This window comes from Micromys minutus (genome assembly GCF_963924665.1).
Source record: "Micromys minutus genome assembly, chromosome: 1".
Lineage (NCBI taxonomy): Eukaryota > Metazoa > Chordata > Mammalia > Rodentia > Muridae > Micromys > Micromys minutus.
In genome coordinates, this window is record NC_137969.1 from 245,744,679 (window position 1) to 245,766,650 (window position 21,972).

Consider the following 21,972-nt stretch of genomic DNA (forward strand, 5'->3'; position numbering starts at 1 on the left):
CATGTTCCAGCAACTTCAAGGCCCTAAAACACTGATTGGTCCAGGTATCCAGAATTGGCATTATGTCTGAAGGCATTGCATCCTAAGTGAATTGGAAGGGAGATTCTAATCTCTGGGACTAAAGAAAGGCGGGGGAGCAGTCTAAGATCAGGCAAAGTGTTTCATGTTTTGTTTTCCTGTGTCCATTTTAAACGAAAGCAAATGTTTCACCAGCCAGCAGTGCACATCTCTCAATAGGTTGGGTGTACTGGCAGGTGCATGATCTTCGGAGGTCTAGGGCCTCTGCCATCTCGGCTAGCACAAGGCTGGGTAGGAGAGGCTGGTCCACCTTTGTTAATGTAAACAAAACTGATCTTTGCAGCTTCTCACACAGCTGCTTGTATTTGTTGCAGGAGCCCACAGACAGCCTTGAAGACAGCCTCCTTTCTTCCAGACCAGAGTTCACTCTAGGCCCCGAGGGAGAAGAGGAGGAGAACCCAGCAGCCAAACATGGAGAGAATCCAGGCAACCGTCCAGTGCCCTCAGAACATGCTGGTAGGTCAACTTGGCTGATGGGAAGTGCCGTGTGTACACTTTCCAGTTTATACAACTTCACACCCATAGTCACAACTTGGACATGTTCAGTGCCGCTTCCTTAGGATAGATTGCACAGATGAGGCATTTCTCAACACATTAGGAAGTGAACAGCTTTATTATGGCACCAGAGGAATGCTATTCACCAAGTCTCTTCCGGGCAGCAGAATCTTGTTATTAATTATTACTGGTTATTATCTTATCACTGGGTCCTGGTAGTGTTGAAAACTAAGGTGGGTTTTATATAGTGTTTACCTGTGTGCAGAAGAGATTGAGAATGGTGGAGGTGGAAGGTGCTGACAGCCTTAAAAGCCATCACTTGAGGCATGTGGTCAAAGCCAGGTGCTTCTGGATGAGGCAACAGTATTTGCATCCATACAGCATCTGTATCTTGGGAGATTGGCCAAGACCCTAGACAGATGCACCTTCCTAGCTGTGCTCCAGGGATGGTCATCACTTCTGGTTGACCCTAGATCTGAGCAGTGATACACTCGGGGCTTGTACAGGACCTGCGACAAATTTGGGGAGCCTTAAGAAATTTTATTCCTACTGTCTCAGACTGTCTTGCTCCTGAGAGGTCCACTCTAGAACCAGGAAGCATGAGCTTTATCCTTTCGGTGAACAGCAAACATTCTTAGGGGACTATTTTCTGTGGTTTGTGGCAACTACCTCATCACTACAATTTCCTTGGTATAACCTACTGTTTCTGTGTGGGTGGGCGGATGCTATGAATGGTTAATGACTTTGACGATTTGGCTCATACTAAGTCTATCGGAAACGAGAGCTGGAAGGAGGTGATGGGTTTCATGGTAAAGGCTCCATGTTACTTCCTCTGGCAGTTCCTCCATAGTGCTGGTAATTGATGGGAAAGTGAAGGCAAATGATGAAGTTCCCATCCAGCTTCCACCAGAGAGCTCTGCCTTCCGTCTTCATATGTCAGAGTTATAAATACGATTTTCTCTAATCGAGTATCCTTCACAGAAAAAAAAGTTGATATCCGCTGACTTAATTCAGCCTACTCTCTGAATTTCATTTGCCAATGAAAAACCCAATCCCAAACAAGCCAAATGACTTGCCTATAGTCCAATAGCTCATGTGGTTCATTTATAATGAGCACTCCATCTGCATACAAAGAAAATGAGCAAGACTGGCTTCTATCTCTGCTTCTGGGTAATGGTGGGACTGAGAACTGGGAGGTCTAAGGTTGTAGAGTCAGTAGGGACAGGAGCTGGAACTCAGGCCTCCTGGTTTTGTAGAACTCATGACCTTGCTTTGGGGCTGCAGCTGCTGGCTTGCAGGTTAGAGTTGTTTCTGTTAAGCTCTATACTAAGAGAAGCAAGGACTTCACTGAAGATCTGATAACTTACACTCTTCCTATGAAAATATTTCCATTTGACCACATACAACTCAAATAATTATCGCTTCCTTTGTTGTTTTTGAGCAAGAGCCTCACTATGTTGTCCAGACTGAACTGGAACACAGCATATATCTCAGGTTTGGTCTTGAATTTGCACAAATTCTCCTGCCTCAGCTCCTTAGTACATTGGTTCTAGGATATATCTCCTTTTCCCCTATAAATTCCCAAGTCCCTGATGCAAAATGACATATATTGATGATATATAATTTGCCCATAACTTATGCATATCCTCTCATTTATTTTAAGCTATCCTTGGGATACATATGATATTTAATTTTATGTTGCAGTTCTGGGGGTTGAACCTAGGGCCTTGTGCGTGCTGGGCAAGTATTTTACCCCTGACTTGCTCTAAATCCTTGTATTGTTCATAGAATAGTGACCTAAAAAAAAAAGAACATCTCTGTGTTCAGAGCAGATGCAGTCTGGCTTCCCAGTGAGCCTTGCTTCACTGAGTCTGCAGATGCAAAAATTGTGGTTGCAGAGGCCACTTACATTCTTCTGTATAGATTTGGTACAAATTCTACCATTTAAAATGTTTTTTTCCTAAGAATTTTATGAAGTCACTGTTTTTAATAGCTGAGTAGTACTCTATTGTGTAAATATTGTGTAAATATCACATTCCTCTGTTGAAGGACATCTGGGTTCTTTCCAGCTTCTGGTTATTATAAATAAGACTGCTATGAACATAGTGGAGCATGTGTCCTTGTTTTATGATAGAGCATCTTTGGGGTATATGCTCAGGAGTTGTATAGCTGGGTCCTCAGGTAGTACTAAGTCCAATTTTCTGAGAAACCACCAGACTGATTTCCAGGGTGGTTGTACCAGTTTACAATACCACCAACAATGGAGGAGTGTTTCCTTTTTTCCCATATTCTCACCAGCTGTCACTTGAGTTTTTGATCTTGACCATTCTGACTGGTATGAGGTGGAATCAGGGTTGTTTTGATTTATATTTTTCTGATGACTAAAGATGTTGAATATTTCTTTAGGTGCTTCTCAGTCACTCAATATTCTTCAGTTGAGAATTCTTTGTTTAGCTCTGTCCCCCATTTTTAGTAGGGTTATTTGATTCTCTAGAGTCTAACTTCTTGAGTCTTTTGTATATATTGGATATCAGCCTTCTATCAGATGTAGGATTGGTAAACATTTTTTTTCCCCAATATGTTGGTTGCCATTTTGTCCTATTGACAATGCCCTTTGCCTTACAGAAGCTTTGTAATTCTATGAGGTCCCATTTGTTGATTCTTGTTCTTAGAGCATTAGCCACTGGTGTTCTATTCAGGAAAGTTTCCCCTGTACCCATGTGTTTGAGGCTCTTCCCCACTTTCTCTTCTGTTAGTTTGAAGGCATCTGGTTTTATGTGGAGGTCCTTGATCCACTTGGACTTGAGCTTTGAACAAGGAGATAAGAAAGGGTAGATTTGCATTCTTCTACATGCTGACCACCAGTTGAACCAGCACCATTTGCTGGAAATGCTGTCTTTTTCTCACTGGATGGTTTTAGCTCCTTTGTCAAAGATCAAGTGGCCATAGGTGTGTGAGTTCATTTCTGGGTCTTCACTTCTATTCAATTAATCTACTTGCCTGTCTCTGTACCAATACCATACAATTATTTCACGATTGCTCTGTAATACAGCTTGAGGTTGGGGATTCCCCCAGATGTTCTTTTATTGTTGAAAATAGTTTTTGTTATCCTATTTTTTTGTTATTCCAAATGAATTTGAAAATTGCTCTCTCCAACTCTATGAAGAATTGAGTTGGAATTTTGATGGGGATTGCATTGAATCTGTAGATTGCTTTTGGCAAGATGGCCATTTTTACTATATTAATCCTGCCAATACATGAGTATGGGAGAGCTTTTCATCTTCTGAGATCATCAATTTCTTTCTTTAGAGACTTGAAGTTCTTGCCATATAGATCTTTCACTTGCTTGATTAGAGCCACACCAAGGTATTTTACATTGTTTGTGACTATTGTGAAGGGTGTCATTTCCCTAATTTCTTTCTCAGTCTGTTGAGTAGAGGAAGACTAATGATTTGTTTGAGTTAATTTTATATCCACACACTCTGCTGAATTTGTTTATCAGGTTCAGAAGTTCTCTAGTGGAGTTTTTGGGGTCACTTAAGTATTCTTAGACAAATAAATGGAACTAGAAAATATCATCCTGAGTGAGGTAACACAGTCATAAAAGAATGCACATGGTATGCACTCACTAGTAAGTGGATAGTAGCCCCAAAACTCAGATTACCCAAGATACAATCCTCAGACCACATGAAGCTCCAGAAGAAGGAAAACCAAAGTATGGATGCTTCAGTCCTTCTTAGAAGGGGGAGCAAAATACTCACAGGAGAAAATACAGAGATAAAATGTGGCACAGAGACTGAAGGAAAGACCATTCAGAAACTGCCCCACCTGGGGATCCATCTCATATACAGTCACCAAACCCAGACAACATTTTGGATGCCAAGAAGTGGATGCTGACTGGAGCCTGATAAAGCTGTCTTCTGAGAGGCTCTGCCAGAGCCTGACAAATACAGAGGCAGATGCTCTCAGCCAACCATAGAACTGAGAATGGAGTCCCTAATTGAGGAGCTAGAGAAAGAACTGAAAAAGCTGAAGGGGTTTGCATCCCCATAGGAAGAACAACAATATCAACCAACCAGACTCCGACCCAGAGCTCCCAGAGACTAAACCACCAACCAAAGAGTACACATGGGAGGGACCCATGGCTCCAGCAGCATATGTAGCAGAAGGTGGTCTTATTGGGAATCAGTGGGAGGAGAGGCTCTTGGTTCTGTGCAAGCTCAATGCTTCAGTGTAGGGGAATGCCAGGGCGGGGAGGTAGAAGGGAGTGGGTGGGTGGAGGATCACTCTCATAGAGGCATGGGGAGAAGGATATGGGTTGGGGGATTCTGGAGGGGAAATCGGGAATAACATTTGAAATGTTAAGTAAATAAAATATCCAATTAAAAAAATCCTAACCCCAAGGCTGAGGTTTTAAATCTAAATTTTCTGTATTTCCTCATAGAGGGATATGGGTTAAGTTTTCTTTCTTTTTTCTTTCTTTTTTTTTTTTTTGTTTTTTGTTTTTTGTTTTTGTGTTTTGTTTGTTTTTGGTTTTGTTCTTTTGCTTGCATACAGAGTCTTGCTAGGTAGTTCTGGCTGTCCTGGAACTCACTATGTAAACCAGGCTGGCTTTGAACTCACAGAGGTCCATCTGCCTCTGCCTTCCAAGTGCTGGGATTAAAGATGTCCCCACCATACCCAGTTGGCACATAGCAGTATGAAAATGAAAGCACCCTACAAACATGGAGTACTTTTGTACCTTTGCGCCCTCTTTGGTTTCACAATCTTGAACTGATGATGCTGGGGAAAGGGACCGGGTTAACCTTTGTGTAATCATTTTTCCTCAGCAATAAAGAACGACACAGAAAGAAAATTTTGCTACCAACAGCTTCCAGTTACGTTGAGACTAATCTATACCATTTTTCAGGTAGATCTTTCTGAAATATTTAAATATTTGGTTTGGGTTTGGAACTATTTGCTGTTTGGGAGAATGAAGTGACTGTGTGTTCTTTGCGTAGGAAATGGCCAAGTTTGAAGAGCCAGACATTCTTTTTAATATGCTCAATTGCCTAAAGATTCTCTGTCTGCACGGGGAGTGTTTGTATACAGCGAGGAAAGACCATCCTCAATTTTTAGCCTACATCCAGGACCACATGTTGATTGCAAGGTATGGACTGTGAACATTTTTGTATGCAGTTTGGGTTCAGTTGTAAAATTTAAAGTGGGAGTAAGACTTATTTTGTTTCATTTGATTTTTCTCTCCCAGACCAGTAATTTGATAAAGAAACTTCCTCCCTTCCCTCATTTCTTCTCCTTCCTTTCTGTTTTTGTTCTTGGGACAGGGTCTCACTGCATATTCCTGGTTTGTACAGAACTCACAGAGATTCACCTGCCTCTGTCTCCTGAGTGCTTGGATTAAAGGCGAATGCCACCACACACTGGTTTAGTTTTTTTTTTTTTTTTTCTTTTAGTTTCTAAGTATGCTGACATGAAGAAAGTAGTGTTAGCTTACTAGATTCTGTTGCTCCAGACACATAAAATAAGGATCTTTCTATGCTTTTGAGTGTTAGGTGGATTAAGACTATAGGAGAGCCTGGAAAAATGTCAGGGGTGAATAATACATGATATTTCTAACATGGCAATCTCTCCCGACCCGAACTTAAGATATTTATTAACTCGGTTCTGTTCCCACATTCAGGATTTAAGGAAGAAAATTATTTTTTGCATAATATTTTAATTGATTATTTGGAAAATTCACATTATGACATTATGGAATTCATCCCAGACTGTTTGAGCTCCGACCGACCCAAAAAAAAAAAAAAAAGGAGAGGGGAGAGGGTGATGGGGAGGTAAGGGGGAGGAAGAAGAAGGGGGAGGTGGAAAGGAAAGAAAAAAATCAAGTGTAATTTGTTTTGTCCATATGTTCATTGGAACATGGTAAACTCCCAGTGGCTGGCCTTTTGAAGAAGATTGAGTCCTCCTCACCCCACTCTCATCCCCAGCAGAAGCCCTCGGTTGTGGAGAGCTATATATCAGCAGTGAGACAGCAATTTTATTTAAACTAGGAACTCAGAGGGGATAATGAACCCCTCTGGGTGCTGTCTCCCTTGCTTTCTAGAGATATGCATTTTGAGAATAGTAATAAAACAGTGCCCTAGGTTTATGGTGCTCTCTTTCTGAGCACCTCCAAATAACTATTATGGTCTTCCTGGAGGCAAGCCAGAAAAAAGACCATTTTATAATAAGGCTCTCAGGAAAGGCTTGTTCGTGTGTTGTAGCAAAAGCAAGTCAAGGTTCTATTTGGTTATTTTGTTAATTTATCTTTTCATTCAACAAATATAATGACTTGAATATGTTTTTAAACCACAATTCTGTTCTAGGTACTTTGGGGAATTTTTAGGCTACCCCAGGAAAGGATAAATAATAAATAAAAGAGTGATCTATATTTTATTAATTTGGTCTACTTTTGCATCCAGGAGGTAGCTCAGAGGATCAAGTGCTTGTATGACCATGGGGACCTTAGATTCCTAGTTATCCACATAAAAGCCAGGCATGGCATTTATAACTCCAATATTCTGGGAGGCAGAAACAAGCCAATCTTGTGGGCTTGCTGGCCATTCAGTCTAGATAAAACCATGAATTCCAGGCACATGGAGAAATCCTGACTTAAGAAGGGCAGTAAAAAGTGATAGAGAAAAACACTTAAGAGAGCCTCTAGCCTTCACATGCCCACACAGGTACATGTGTGTGTGTTTGCACATGCGCACACAAACACACATACACTTAGACACACTCAAAAACACAGCATACACAGGTGTACAAATACATGAATACGTACATATTTTCATGGCCACACATACACACATGCTCACACATACACAGGCACACACACACACTTACATACCCATGCATGTACACATGCATACATACAGACTCATACATGTGTCTTCACCATGCATTGCTCTACTTCTGAGGCTGAAGGAAGGGAGCAACCCTGACACCAACCTCCAAATAATAAACTAGAGTAAGATCTTGGGGAAACAAAGATATACTTTTGTACTGTGCATGTACAAGTCACTAATAATCTAGTGTCATGTGGTAAGTGACTGTCCTGCACAGGTCACAGGTAGACAAGAACCATTCTGGACCAATGACTAGGGTTTAGCAGTAGGTAATTCCCATTATGGGAATGGGTTTTGATAAAGATGTAATATTGATAGGACATTTTTGGAAAGCAGGAACATCAAGGACAGAGATGTGGAATTGCTAAAAAATGGGGAGAAGACAAGAAATGGAGAACACTAGTGAGGTGATACCAGGTTGCATTGTCTAATGTGGGTTTAGGGCATAAGGGAAAGTGGTTAGAGAAGTAGGCCAGGGACCCAAGTGTGGGGAGCCTTGTAGATAATACCTCTGTTCAATGACAGATGCAGATCTAAGACAAGTAGTAAAAAACCTGAACGGAGCCAGCACTGGGCTTTACTTGAAAGAAGAGAAGGATCCCTGGGAACTACACACATTGAAGGGAGTGTGTGAACGTGCTCCTGGGGCTCAGGGACTGTGAGGATGAAGATTTAGCACAGAACATCTTTCCTGTGAAAAGTCTGTTTGAAAAGGGAAAGAAACAGGCAAGGGGCGAATGTCAAGGTCTTGGGGGTGGTAGTAAAGAACATCTGGATAGATTTATGGTCAGTAGGGAGGTTCAGCTGAAAGACTCCAGAGAAGAGAGTTGTGGAGCCAAGAGTTAAAGGCCAGGCTCAGTCAGGCAGAGTATAAACAAGAAGACAGGGAGAGTGGAGAAGAGGAGGGGGGCTGAAAGGGAAGGTTGGTTTGGGTAGAAAGGGAAGAATGTTAAGGATGATGTAATAGAAGATTTGAGCCTGAAGGAGAGTGTGTGTTGCTGACCTCTCCAGAGGGGCAAGATGGAAGACTGGGTTAGGAATGCCAAGAACATGGAAGAAAGCATATCACAGCCAACTGGAGGGAGACAGCAGGGAGTCAGCAGGAAATCACAAAGAATGGCTGCTTCTTCGGAGCCCTGCTGGAGGAGCTAACCTGGTTTCAGAGAGTCGTTTCAGAGTTTGGGTTTTCTTTCGTCCAGTGCTTAGGGTCTCAGAAGTGAAGACATTGATCAGGGAACATACTGTATATCAGGTCTCTCCTCTTCCTTCTCCCTTTTCTTCCAACCTTCCACCATTAGCTCAGTTGCATCTCAGTTAGGTCAAACTAAATAGTGGCTTCTTCCTACACATGCTGAGCCTGGGAGGTAGGTCCCTGGTAGCTCTCAATTGGTATAGTCTTTTGTCTTTTTCCCCACCCACCCAGAGCTGAGGACCAAACCCAGGGTCTTGTACTTGCTAGGCAAGTGCTCTACCACTGAGCTAAATCCTCAACTCCTTGATATAGTCTTTCATTCATGAAGTTTCTGAAGGAGAGACCCTGTCTCCCAGAGCCCATACCATGATCTCTAAAAAGGGTTCTGAAAGCCCTAAGTTTGGATCATATGCCTGCTCACTAATAGGTTTATGTGCTGGTGTTTTGTGCTCATCCTTAGGATAGAAAAAGTGGGAGACCTTGAGTGGCAGCTTTAGAGAGGCTGTTATTAGCAGACAAAAAGTTATTTTTTGCCATTCAAAGGGGGGAAAGGCCGCTGGGCTCCAAAATAAACAATGATGCTTTCTAGTTATTCATATAAGAGACAATTTTAAAACCATTTATCACACTATTATCTTCACATAACTGTTAATTTTGTATATTATTTAATTAGTTTGCATTTCTTAATTCATGTCTGGAATTAAATTTTTATATTTAAATATGTTTTTCTATTTTGTTACATGAGAGTTATTTTCTTCAGAAGACGTAAACAGATCAAAACATAAATGTTTCTTGGAGGATTATAGTCGTTTGGATAGATCCACTTTTACACATTCTACCAGCACCTACTGTCCACACCTGCCATAAGTTAACAGAATAGACTCTTTCCCTCTGAAGAGACAGCAATGACCATAATGCCTCTGCTTCTTCTTGATTTTCCAGCCTCTGGAGAGTTGTCAAGTCTGAGTTCTCTCAGCTGTCTTCACTGGCAGTTCCTCTCCTTCTTCATGCTCTTTCCCTTCCTCATGGTGCTGACATATTCTGGACAATCATAAATGGCAACTTCAACAGCAAAGACTGGAAGATGAGGTTTGAAGCAGGTACTTCTATGTTAGTTAAAAATCCTCTGGGTCACAAGGTAAACCAGATGTCCAGTTTTGAAATGCACTTTTGACTATCATTGTTGACATTCAAATTATCCATGTAAGAGCCCCAAGTTAACTTTTTTTATGGGGTTCAGTTCTCATGAGACTTAAATAGATGTTAATACAAGGCCAGAAGATGGATCAATGGGGGTGTGTGTGTGAAGATACTGTCTCCCAGCCGGAAGACCTGAGTTTTGTCCACTGGAATCATAATGGTGGAAAGAGAGGTCCAACTCCCATAGTTGTTTTCTGGTCTCCTCGCATGCCCTGCGCTACATACATGCTCCACCTACAAGTAAATAAGATAAACAATAAATAAATAACTGAAATAATATTTTCAATAAATAAGTGTAAATATTTATAATGTGTTAATAAATGCATGTACACCTTTTGTCCTCTATATTTTATATTGCAGTGGAAAAAGTAGCTGTCATTTGTAGGTTTTTGGATATTCACTCAGTGACCAAAAACCACCTGCTGAAGTACTCTCTGGCACACGCCTTCTGCTGCTTTCTGACAGCTGTGGAAGATGTCAATCCTGCAGTGGCCACCAGAGCCGGTCTCCTGCTTGACACTATAAAGAGGCCAGCACTGCAGGTGATGGGGAATTTGTGTTATCAGCCCTGCAGATTGTCAGTTCCACCAACAATTGATTGTCACATGTCTTGTTTAGCCATGCCATATCAAAATATCACAAACAGGGTAGCTTAGAGAGCCATAAGAATTTATGTAGTATGATTCTGAGTCTGGGAGGTTTGTTGTCAAGGGGCTTGTAGATTCAGTGTCTTTTAATGGCCCAATTTATGGTTCATAACTGATGCCTTTAACCACACCTGAGCCTTTGTTTAAGGACAAGAATCCTATTTGTGAGAATTCTGTCCACATGGCTTTGTCCTCTCAAAGACTCACCTTCTAATACTGTCACTTAAATTGTTGAGTTTCAGGGGGGTGAACTTTTTAGGGGAGTGGACACAGATATTAAGACTACAGTACTGTCCAAACTAATGATAGTGATTGTAACAGTGGAAGTCTGTGAGTTCAAGTGTGTGCTTTTAACTTTTAATGAAAACAAGAAGAGATCTGACTTACCCCAAACTCTCCCTATACAGTGGGAAAACAACCCAGAACCTGCTTCCCTCGTGTGTCCTAAAATGTAGTTTGGGGGTTAGTGAGGTAGTTCAGTAGATACAGGTGCCTGAGGCACGAGTTTGAGGACCTTATCTCAATTCCCCGAACTTACTGCTATAAGAGAGAATGGGTTTTCAAAAGTTGTCTCTGGTCTCTACATGTGCTGTGGGATAAGCATGTATGTGTGCACACAATACAATAATAAATTATAATCTAATGTTGAGTGTGTGCTTCTCAGTGTAAACTACAGACATTTAAAATGATGCATTCATGTTTGAATTAAGTGGCTGTTATTTAATATTTAGAAAACAAATGACATACATTTAGCTCACATTTTTGGATCAACATTCAAGAGGTATTGGGAATCAGGAGAAAACTGCTTGTGTATCTTTTCCCTTCCAATATTTGTGGTCAGAAATATTCCAATGGGATAGTTTTGCCTTGTGGACAATGCCTTGTTCAATTGGCCTTCCAGTGTATTGTCTCTTAGAGGTTTGTGTCTTATCCCTCTTTTCCAGGGTCTTTGTCTTTGCCTTGACTTCCAGTTCGACACTGTGGTTAAAGACCGACCCACCATCCTGAGCAAGCTTTTACTCTTGCATTTTCTTAAGCAAGATATTCCTGCTTTGAGCTGGGAGTTCTTTGTCAATAGATTTGAGACACTTTCCTTGGAAGCTCAGCTGCATTTAGATTGTAACAAAGAATTTCCCTTTCCTACAAGTAAGTAAGACAAAAGACTTACATTAAATTGCCCCAGCCAAGGCACTTGGCATGTAGCTTGTTCCACACATGGAAGAGGATGTCTTGATCTCATGTACCCATTTCATCAGCTCCTGAGTGCTTATGTTGCTAATCTGTAGATTTAAACACTCACTTACAGCAGGACACACAGTAACAACCATCTGCAACTGTTTTTTTACCTACCACCCAGTTGATAATGACCATGAACAGTTTTATGAGACACATTTGTTCTGTGCAAACTCCCATCTGCTTATTATTTAGTTGCTTATGGCTTCACATTCATGTAGAAAAAGTAACAAAATTGGGTAGTCAAACCTCATGGAGGAAGGGGTAGAGAACGAAAGTCATGGTCATAGAGGGAGGTGGGGGAAATCGTGTATACATGGAAGCTATCTTCTTATCTCCAAACCATACTCACATGAATCATTTCAAAAGAGCTATACCATGTGGCCTGCCAAGGAAAACAATAATAATGTCTTTAATTCCTTTTGAAAAGCCATCACTGCTGTGAGAACCAATGTTGCCAACCTCAGCGATGCTGCCTTGTGGAAGATCAAGAGAGCACGTTTTGCCAGAAACCGACAGAAGAGTGTGAGGTCCCTGAGAGACAGTGTGAAAGGGCCCTCAGAATCCAAGAGGGCGCTCTCCCTCCCCGAGACCCTGACCTCCAAAATCCGTTGAGTATCTTTCCCCTTTGTCTTGTAACTTCTGTCTAATGTCTTTCTGAAGCTGACATGTCTTGTTGAGTGTTCACAGAGAGCAGCGCAGTTAGCAAACTAAACCTGTCCATCAAATTTGGTCCTCAGAGTCCCAGGGCATGGGTACTTCTCTCATTTGTGGGTGCAGCAAAATCCTGACTGATCTCTATCAGTAGTTCTGAAATGTAGAAGGCTGTGAACCCACCAATGCTTGGCATGAGGCTTAGAGACGTTTATTTTTGAGATCTAGAATATAAGGGTGCACACAGCAGCCTGGGAGCACAAGGGTTTTCAGAATGAGACTTAGATACGAAAAGCTATGTGGCTAAAGGGATAACGTCTAAACTCTCAATGGTTGTCATTCCAGGAATGCTGGAAACAACCACATAACCTCCCCAGAAAACCCAGTAAAAATAGTGTCTTCTGAATAAGAAAAATCAGGCTTTCCTGAAGAGAAGTTGGGTTCCTATTCAACTTCAGATAAACAGAAATATGATTTGTTGTCAAATTTAAAAGACCACACACACTTGTTTTATAAAGGTCTTTTATATGATATATTTTTAAAAGAGAGTGAGTTTCCTTAAATAACCAAATGCCTAGTAAACACTCATGTTTAGCAACAGCACATAAAGGGAAAATAATAAACCCTACAGAACCAAATCACTGAATGAATGGATGAACGAGAATATTTAAATGAGTTACTGAATGAATGAGTATATTTAAATAATTTGATATTGAATACCACCTGTGCAATCTCCCAATTAACACCTTAAGTACACTTCTCCTGTCCGAAGCAGAAAGATTTGCATTTTCATTGGCATTTATTCCAGAACAACTTGATAAAACATAATCATGTTAATCATAAATATGATTTGATTTTCTTTGCTACATTTTTTTCTTTTTTATGACAAGCTCTGAGTCTGTGGTATTTTCAACCTTAGAAGAGTTGATCAAAAGCCTTAGCTTCACAGGAAGCAAAGTTAACCACACTGAAGAATAATTCCTAGTGGCCCCAGAGAAGCTGCTTTCAGATCTAGGGTACCAATCCTAGATTAAACTAACTACAAATTTATATATGAGTTTTCCAACCCTTGAATAAACTAATTGACTAGCTTGGGGTATTCATTTTATTTATTCTTATTTCTTGTTAATGAAATTCACACAGCCATTTTGATGCTTTTAGAATCAAAATGACATTAAGACGTTTTTCTTGAGGTCAGAAACAAAACGCAAAAATTCTGGAGTAAACATCTTTTATGTGATGTTAATTACAAATAAGAATACTAGGCTTGCTTCTGCTAGCCAGTGCAGTCAGCACTGAGGGTTCTTCTAGGCTCAAGTTGTCTTTAATGCTTATTTCAATAGAGTTGTTGTTGATTTTTAAGCTGTAAGGTTGACCAGGCATGAGCAGTCTGCTCCGGCTCTCGGTGGGACACCTGAACAGACGCCAGGTGGGTACTTCTGACATTGAAGGGCCATGTTCAAGTGTCTCTATCATAGGTGGACAAGGTATAAAAAGCAAGTGTTTCTCACTGGACCAGAGTGATATTAGGATTTGTGAGCCCCAAAGGGTCTCAAGTGTCTGGGCTGTTGGTATCCCAATTCTTTGCCTCATTTTCTAAGCAGGTGATTTCTGATTCCATTGACTTTTGGTCCAGTAAGAAGCATGTGACTGCCCACCTCTTCCTGGACAGCAGGTGTGACCAGGATTGTATTCTTCAATGCTATATGACTTCTGTTTGTATGTGTATGCTACACATACAAACACTGTGTTCATAGACGAGAGTTTTCTTTAGGTAAAGCACACACTTCATTTACATTTTGAAAGGTTTTATGTTTGAATCACCATCTTCTCATCCTCGTAGCTGCTCTTAATTCCTTGCAAGTCTGAGCATTTCTGTTTCTCAGGAGCATTTCTACTTTTGGAAGATTTGAAGGTCTTATTCAGGGTGACATGGTGTAACTTATCATGTCCTGTTCCTTATAACTCAACATCAGCATCCTAAGCGTTGAGCAGATATTGTTAAAGACAATGCTAACTGAACGCTGTCCACACAAAGAGGGCCACCATTCACTGAGGGACCGTGAGTGTCTGAACACTCGTGTGTCTGTCACAACAATCTCAGTGGCTCACTCTGTATCTTTTATAAACATTTTTATTCTAATTTGACAATAAGCTTAAGTTAAAACTTTTCAAAATGGTATTGACTGACATCCTTGGGGGGGGGGAATCTATGTAAGAAGACTTTGAAGATAACGAGCATATTGTTAAAAAGACACTTGAAACAGAAATTCAGGAGAGGAAGGGATGAAAGAGACCCAGAGATCATGAAAACAGGAAGTAGATGCTGACAAAAAAATCCCCTTTTTCTGTTGAAAGGGATCAAAAGACAAACAGGTAGCTGAGTCCCCTTCTCTGAATTATACACATCTCTTCTTTGGGGAGGGAGAGAAAGAGATTCACAAGAACGTCTGGTCTAAGGTCACTCAGTGTCATTAGAAAGGTGAGTTCTGGGCTGGAGATGTTTCAGTGATTAAGAGTACTCACTGCTCCTGCAGAGGACCTAGGCTCAATTTCCAGAACGCACATGATGGTTCACAATTCTTCTGTAACTCCAGTTTTAGGGGATCTGATACCCTCTTCTGGCCTCTTGGGGCACCAGGCATGGGTCCTATATCTACGCCTGTAGGCAAAGGACTCACAGACATGAAATAAAAAAAAATAAATCTAAAGAAAGAAAGGAAGGAAGGTGAGATCCAGCCTGTTCCCTTTCAGTGGGGCCTTTAGGAGAAAACTTTTAAGCCATTTTATGCATTTCCTCCATTTTGTCTTGAGGCTGACCTTTCTGTCCAAGCTTCTTTGAAAGGCCAGTTATTATCATTCATTCTAATAATCGAAACAAAGGAGCCCCTGACATCTCTGTAGGAAAATGTCCCTGTGTTCACTGGGGTTAAGGAAAGCCTTGGGCTCCCATCCCAGGACATGGCCGGGTGGGAAGGAGCAGATAACAGGATCGTTTAAACGGTGAAGCTAAAACTTCTGGACAGCAAATCCTCACGGAAACTCCACAAGGGAAGCTTGCCTTTGATTTGGAAGCAGTTGGTGAAGTTTTAAGGCACATCTATAAATTATCCTTTACTAGATGTATGGAAGCAAAGGCACACCCCAGCAGAAGACCACAGGATAAAGTGGAAATAAAGCATCTACTGCTTAATTCAGGGTCTCTTGTTTAGTCTAGGTGTCGAGCCCCTCTGTGCAGACTTCCTACTGATTAGGCCTGAAGTAAACCAGATGTGATTTAATTACACAGCGAAAAGCTTTCTAATTGCTGTTTAGGCTGAACTTTGGGGCTCTGGGTTTACAATTTGTAATTTTCTACTCGTAGCCTTCACGTAGAATGCACAGCAAATAAAACAAAAGATTTTCTATAGGTCAATGGTATACTCCCAAAGGCCTGCAAAAAGCTATATTCCTCTGGAATCTATAGGAATCAAACCAAAGTCTTTGGTGCATATGAACAGCATTCTTGGAATGTGATAGCTAACCATGGAGGTGTACAAGCGAAACTGAGTTTCTCACCAAAGGACAGATGTCACAACGTTGTGGGTGACAGACCTAGATCTCACTCCCAGAGTTCCCAACCTCCCCATTTATGTGGCATATGTGGCCAGGGCTAACAGGAGCTCAGCGCTGTGTTCATCCTGGTTTTAGACTCTGTAACTGTTGTTCAGCCATGCACAGGTGTGTTTTCAGTGATACTGTGAGCATCATGGGTTTGTGTGTCTACAGTGACCACTGCAGGTCAGTTGGTACACAGTTCAAATCTGTCAGCTCAACAGTGAATGAACAGTGCCAGCCACGGGAATGTAAAATGTCTAATCCTGCTATATTTTCGTCCCCTGGGATGAATAACTGAACAGTAAGAGGATATAATCATATTTCATGTACATTTTATGCCTCTTCACCTATGGTGCGTTCGCACATAGGTGCCTAGCTTTGACTTTATAGAACCTTTGGATATAAGTAAGTTTTCCCCTCACTCTGTACAGACAGGAAAACTGAAACACTACAGTATTACATCATTCTGCTTAGTGACTGGCTTAAGGCCACATCAATTTAGAACACGACCAATACATGCACATAAGAGATACGGCTTGCTTGCTTTCCACTACAGTAAGAACCTCCCAGTTGCTGATTTTACACCTTGTAGCACATCAAGACACTACTCTGGTTGACTTGGTGTTCAGTTCTCCTGTGTCCAGACAAAAGACCTTTCCCCAGGCTGGTCCAGAGCTATCCTTACAGGACACACATTCTTCCAGCCTGTAGAGAATATGGAAATCTTATTACCCGAATTTACACTCAGAAGAAAAGGTGCCTCGTGCTAGTGAGAACTGGTAAAAATGTCTTACATCGGCTTTTCCTGCTTCCTCTTCTGTAGCCACATCTGGGATTTCAAACAACTTCTCTTGAGCTCTTTTGTCCTATAGATGATTAACCTCCCTGGCTTGCAAAGTACCTGTGGCCCACTGAGGTACCAGTTGTTTCTCTAGGAATGCTGTGTTTACCATCATAGTTTTGAGAAGTAGCTTTTGCTGAACAAACATTTCTGCGTCTACGTTCCAGGAAACAGTACAAAGATCCATGAGACATGTTTACAATCTCAACTTATTTTATAGGCAAGGAAGGGAGATAAACATGGCCGTCAGTGTGCGCTCCTCTGGAGAGAGAGTGGTAGCAGTTAGGGTGGTTCCTGTCAGATGGGGCAGGAGAAGAGTGTTTCATCAACTGAAGCCACAGGGGACTTTTCATCCAGGTTCTCATTGGCAGGCACGGCCAGAGTTTTCTTTTTATTGTTTAGTCATAAACATCATGACTGAACACACCCAGGGAAGAGAGGGTTTACTTCATCTTAAAGCTTATAGTTCATCATGAAGGGAAGTCAGGGCAGGAACTCAAGGCAGGAATTTGGAGGCAGGAACTGAAGCAAAGACCATAGAGGAACACTGCTTATTGGCTTGCTGCTCCCCATGGCCTTTTCAATTTGCTTTTTTAATAGCACTTTAGACCACCTGTCCATAGATGGCGCCACCCACTGTGGTCTAGATCTCCCACATCAATCATCAGCCAAGAAAATGCCCTTACAGACTTGTCTACAGGGAATCTGATGGAGGCGTTTTCTCAGATGAGAGTCTCTCTTCCAATATGACTCTAGCTTGTATTATTGACAAACTAGCAAACAATCAAACAAAGCCAAAACAAAAGCCCATAACCAGCACATGGTGTAAGCACATGATGGTAGGAATAGGTTCTATGAAGGCAGCCATCAGCATATGCACAAGCACACATACAAGCACACATGCACACACATGCATATGTGCATGCATGCATATGCACATATGCACATATACAATATGCACACGCACACATGCACACATATATGCACCCACATATGCACACATATATGCACATACACACACTAGACCTGGTATAAGAGTGTGGGCATAAGATTGAAATGCAGCCCAATAAACAGACTCTAAGCTTTTGATTTCTAGGCCAAATGTAAAACAAACTCATGGAAGCAGTCCTTGTTTTCCCACATGTTACTTTGACAGAGAGGAGCACTATTTGAATTCAGTTCACTTAGACATTTACGAACAATGAGCATCTACTATATGTCAGGCAACATCCCGTGTTCCATGGAGGATGCCAAGATGGATGGGATGTAGCATATGCCTTCAAGCCCAGTATGTTTCTACAGGGAACATATAGCCAATGAGTAGATAAAGTTCTGCCTTTCATAAAAGTTATTTGGGAAGCTAGAGAAATTTTTCCTTTTCTGTCCCTGCCTCCACCTCCCCTCTCTTGTCTTTGGAACACACCAGAATATAGGGACCACATCTGATTACTGAAAAGAGTGTGGGCATAGGTTCCTGAAAGCTAGTTTTATGGCACAAAATGGGGGACTGTGTGGAAGTCCACTCTGGCAAAGCAGAGATCACTGTGAGTGAAAATAAGGGTGAGGTAGTATTGGCTCTTCTGAGATCCATAGGTACCCCAGCTTTGGGGAATGCCTAGCATTCCGGGATGTGGGAGGGCCAGGAGATAAGTCTAGAGAAGCAGATCCTGATCCTGCCTGGTGCCAAATAATCCAAGGCCGTGATGTACTCTGCTTCAGAGTTTCTGTCAGTTACTCCATTCTGAACACACCATGGAGACCCAGTTCACACTAACTGATGGTAGGCTGGCTCTGCCTACAGTTTATACTGACGTCGTATCCCTTACAGAGATAAAAATCAAACCTTTAAACATGCATCGCTAGGGCTAAGGAAGATATGGGAAGCACATAGACAAGAACTGAAAACTGGTGTCCTAGCCGTCGTGCCTTGGGAGAATGTGTTGCTGGTATTTAGTTTGAAGGTGGAAAATTTACATCTTTTATAGTACATAACTGTCCATCCAGTTGGACAGCTCATTTTTCACAGGGCTTTGACGGGGACCACCTTTCCTTAGGAAGGTTGTATCTGTCATAAGCTTGCTCTATTCTAATAGAAGACGAGCTAAATTCAGACTTGTAATGTTCAGGTTGAGAGGAGCAGATTAATGGGGTAAGAAACAGTGTTTTACTTTATGCAGGAGGAGCAGCGCATTTAGCGGCTTGTTAAGGGTGTCTCATCACGACTGTTGAGGGAAGACAGACTAAGATCAGCCAGCATCGGTCACTCTGAAGCCCAGGTTGCTGAAAGGAGGCCACACAAGACATGATTTCCAGCCATTGGGGAAATAGGATTCTCTGATAATTAAAAACAAAGTCTGCCCCTTGTAATGGGGAGGAGTGCCTTGGAGGAGTTCAGAGGAAGTTAGAGTAGTTGTTTTTCTCGCCTCTGACTTGAGACAGAATGAAGCGGGGGTTTGGGGCTCTTTCTGTTCTAAGGTCCCCAGCCCATTAGGATGGAAATCAAAGTAGTTTTAAAAAATCATTTTCACATCCATTTAGGAGTCAGGCTTTTGCTGGACAAGGAGGAGCCAGGCATGGCTGGGAGATGTGTGCTCTCCTAACCTTGCACCCAGCACCTGCTGTAGCAGTTTTAATTGCTCCCATAGTAACTGGAACCATGTGGAACCTACCCGCACACAATTGTCACAGTTTTTTTTTTTTTTCATCAGTTTGCCTGAAGCAGTAATATTATTGCAGTTGTAAAATAATACCCCAGGAGGAGGAAATCAAAAGCAGTTTAAAACAACAACAACAAACGCTTTTTATTTATGTGTGTGCACGCCTGCTTGTCTGTGTGTGCACCACACGAATGCAGGTGCTGCAAGAGCCAGAAGAGGGATTTGATGTCACAGGTAACTGTGAGCTGCGTGGTGTGGGTGATGGGAACTGAACCCCTACCCTCTACAAGAGCAGCAAGTGCTCTTAATTGAGGAGCCAAATCTCCGTGTCTCCCCCCCACCCCCACACACAAAGAGACATTGTCTTAAAATGTTTGTTTTCAGAGATTTCTATAAGAATTGCTTTTGATCAAATCTTATAACTATTCAGTTTAGCTTTAGTATGTGCTGATGTTGGACATGGCTGGTCTTTCACTGAAATAAATTGCCCCACATAAATTGATGTGTGATAAACGCCTTTGTACAATGATGCTTATGGACAGCTCATGCGAGAAACGAAATCTTAGGTGCTTTAAACATTGTAGTGGGGAAAATGTCTAAGGCATGTTGCATGTATGCGTGTTGCATGTATGAACATTGCACGTATGCAGTATGCATGCCTTTGTGGACAGAAACATAGGGTAGAAAATGTTAATATCTCAGGGCCATAATGACAGGTGTCAGAAGGCCCCCTTGTATTAGAGGACCTTAGGTTCAGTTGCTTCTGCCTTCTCTTTACTTGTTAACCACTGCCTCCTTGTATATCACTGGTGGGTGGGTCAAAACCCTTCTGATGACTAGAGAAAGCAGCTAACCAAGGTTTCTGTCTTCTAGTTGGGTTTTGTTGATGTATGACAGCTAACTGTTGATTGGGTGCTATTTTATGCCCTTGTCCCAGAGAGAAGTGGCCATTAGACAGCTCAGTTCTTCACTAAAAGGAAACATTTCTTCTCTCTTGCTTCTCTTTATGGGGTTTTTAAAGACTGGAATTTTTGCCAGGCTAACCGAGGCATTGGAGGCTATAAATTGCTCCCTGGATCTCTGTCGCATCATTTTTTACCATAGTCATAACGGATGTGACCAAGGCTAGGTTTGGAAAAGCTCATACCCGAAGCTTGTCCTCACGGAGCAGGATTTTTTTTTTTTCTCAAAGGAAGAGATGAGTATGCTGGTGTTCAGCTCTAACCTATGACACAAAAACTTAAATTTAATTTTAATTTAGAAGTTCTAACGTTGTTTGTCAAAAGGACAGACTGTAGAGTGCTTTGATTAAACCCCAAAGCAAATAAATACAGAAGTAAGAAGATTCACCAAACCTGACCATGGAGTGAACGGGGTGGGGCAGGAGGTGGGGCACGCTAGAAGGCTGGGGCCACTCAGCAGCTTAAGAGGAAGCCAAGGACTAGGGTGCTTTCTTTTCCATGTGAACTCTCAGCTCATCTTCATGTGCTGGTTTTGTTTTGTTTTTTAAATGTTTTTGAGAGCTCATGTCTCTCTCTGTCTTTCCTTCCCCTCCGTGTCTCTCATTGCATCCTGCAGGGCTTATCACTGGCTATTTATAATTCAGACAGTACACACTGCTGAATCTCTCAGCCTTTGGAAAAATTATTTTTTTTGCCCCAGCTGACTCATGAACATAATTGAATTGAGACAATAATTTAAACAAATTTAATAACCCCAAGCAGATACTTTTATGCACAGTGAAATTTAGCATCTGGGGCTGATGTTACAAGCACATTGTACAAACTGGGCAGAGCCTTCTTTGCCTTGGTCCCTGAGGGTACAAGGTTGCTGCTCTGTTATGAACTGTTGAGTGCAAAGTTTGCTAGGTGTCTGTCTGACACATTGAGGATACTGTTGCTATATAGTTCCTCACTTTTATTTTCACTCCTGTCTGTGAGCAACTTGGTTACTTAGTAAATGATGGAGAGAGCAGCTGCCATTTCAGGAATGACACTTTGCAGAGGAGCCACATTGTGCCTTTAAGTTTCTCAACTAGGACAGACATTTAACTATGCAGTAGAAGTGAAAGAAAAGAAAGAAAAGAAAAGAAAAGAAAGGATGGTAGTTTGTCCATGTCAGGTGATGACTTAATGTAGCCTTGCTTGAGGTGGGGATAGCTACACACTGACTGTGTTTCTAACACTGACAGGACAACAGTCACCCGAGAACGACAACACCATCAAGGACTTGCTCCCAGAAGATGCTGGCATTGATCACCAGACAGTACACCAGCTGATTACAGTACTCATGAAGTTCATGGCCAGGGATGAAAGCAGTGCGGAGTCGGACATCAGCAGCGCAAAGGCCTTCAACACAGTCAAGAGGCACCTCTACGTTTTACTTGGCTATGACCAACAGGAAGGATGCTTCATGATTGCACCTCAAAAAATGCGCCTGTCAACATGTTTTAATGCATTTATTGCAGGAATTGCCCAAGTAAGTGCAACAATGC

General features: G+C 41.8%; 1 protein-coding gene across 4 annotated transcripts in view; it reads left to right on the forward strand.

The window, feature by feature from the left end:
- UNC79 (unc-79 homolog, NALCN channel complex subunit) overlaps window positions 1-21,972 on the forward strand; it is a gene marked incomplete at its 5' end in the record, with an annotated part of 173,122 nt that overhangs the window by 75,232 nt on the left and 75,918 nt on the right. For 3 of the 4 annotated variants that reach the window (XM_080922444.1, XM_080922446.1, XM_080922445.1), the window contains 8 exons: window positions 393-534; window positions 5,403-5,482; window positions 5,574-5,722; window positions 9,592-9,749; window positions 10,210-10,391; window positions 11,441-11,642; window positions 12,160-12,339; window positions 21,670-21,956. In XM_080922444.1, coding sequence (XP_080778570.1) covers window positions 393-534; window positions 5,403-5,482; window positions 5,574-5,722; window positions 9,592-9,749; window positions 10,210-10,391; window positions 11,441-11,642; window positions 12,160-12,339; window positions 21,670-21,956 — 1,380 coding nt within the window. Of the gene's footprint in view, window positions 1-392; window positions 535-5,402; window positions 5,483-5,573; window positions 5,723-9,591; window positions 9,750-10,209; window positions 10,392-11,440; window positions 11,643-12,159; window positions 12,340-13,746; window positions 13,813-21,669; window positions 21,957-21,972 lie in introns of all 4 variants that reach the window. The other variant, XM_080922443.1, reaches the window with a different exon arrangement.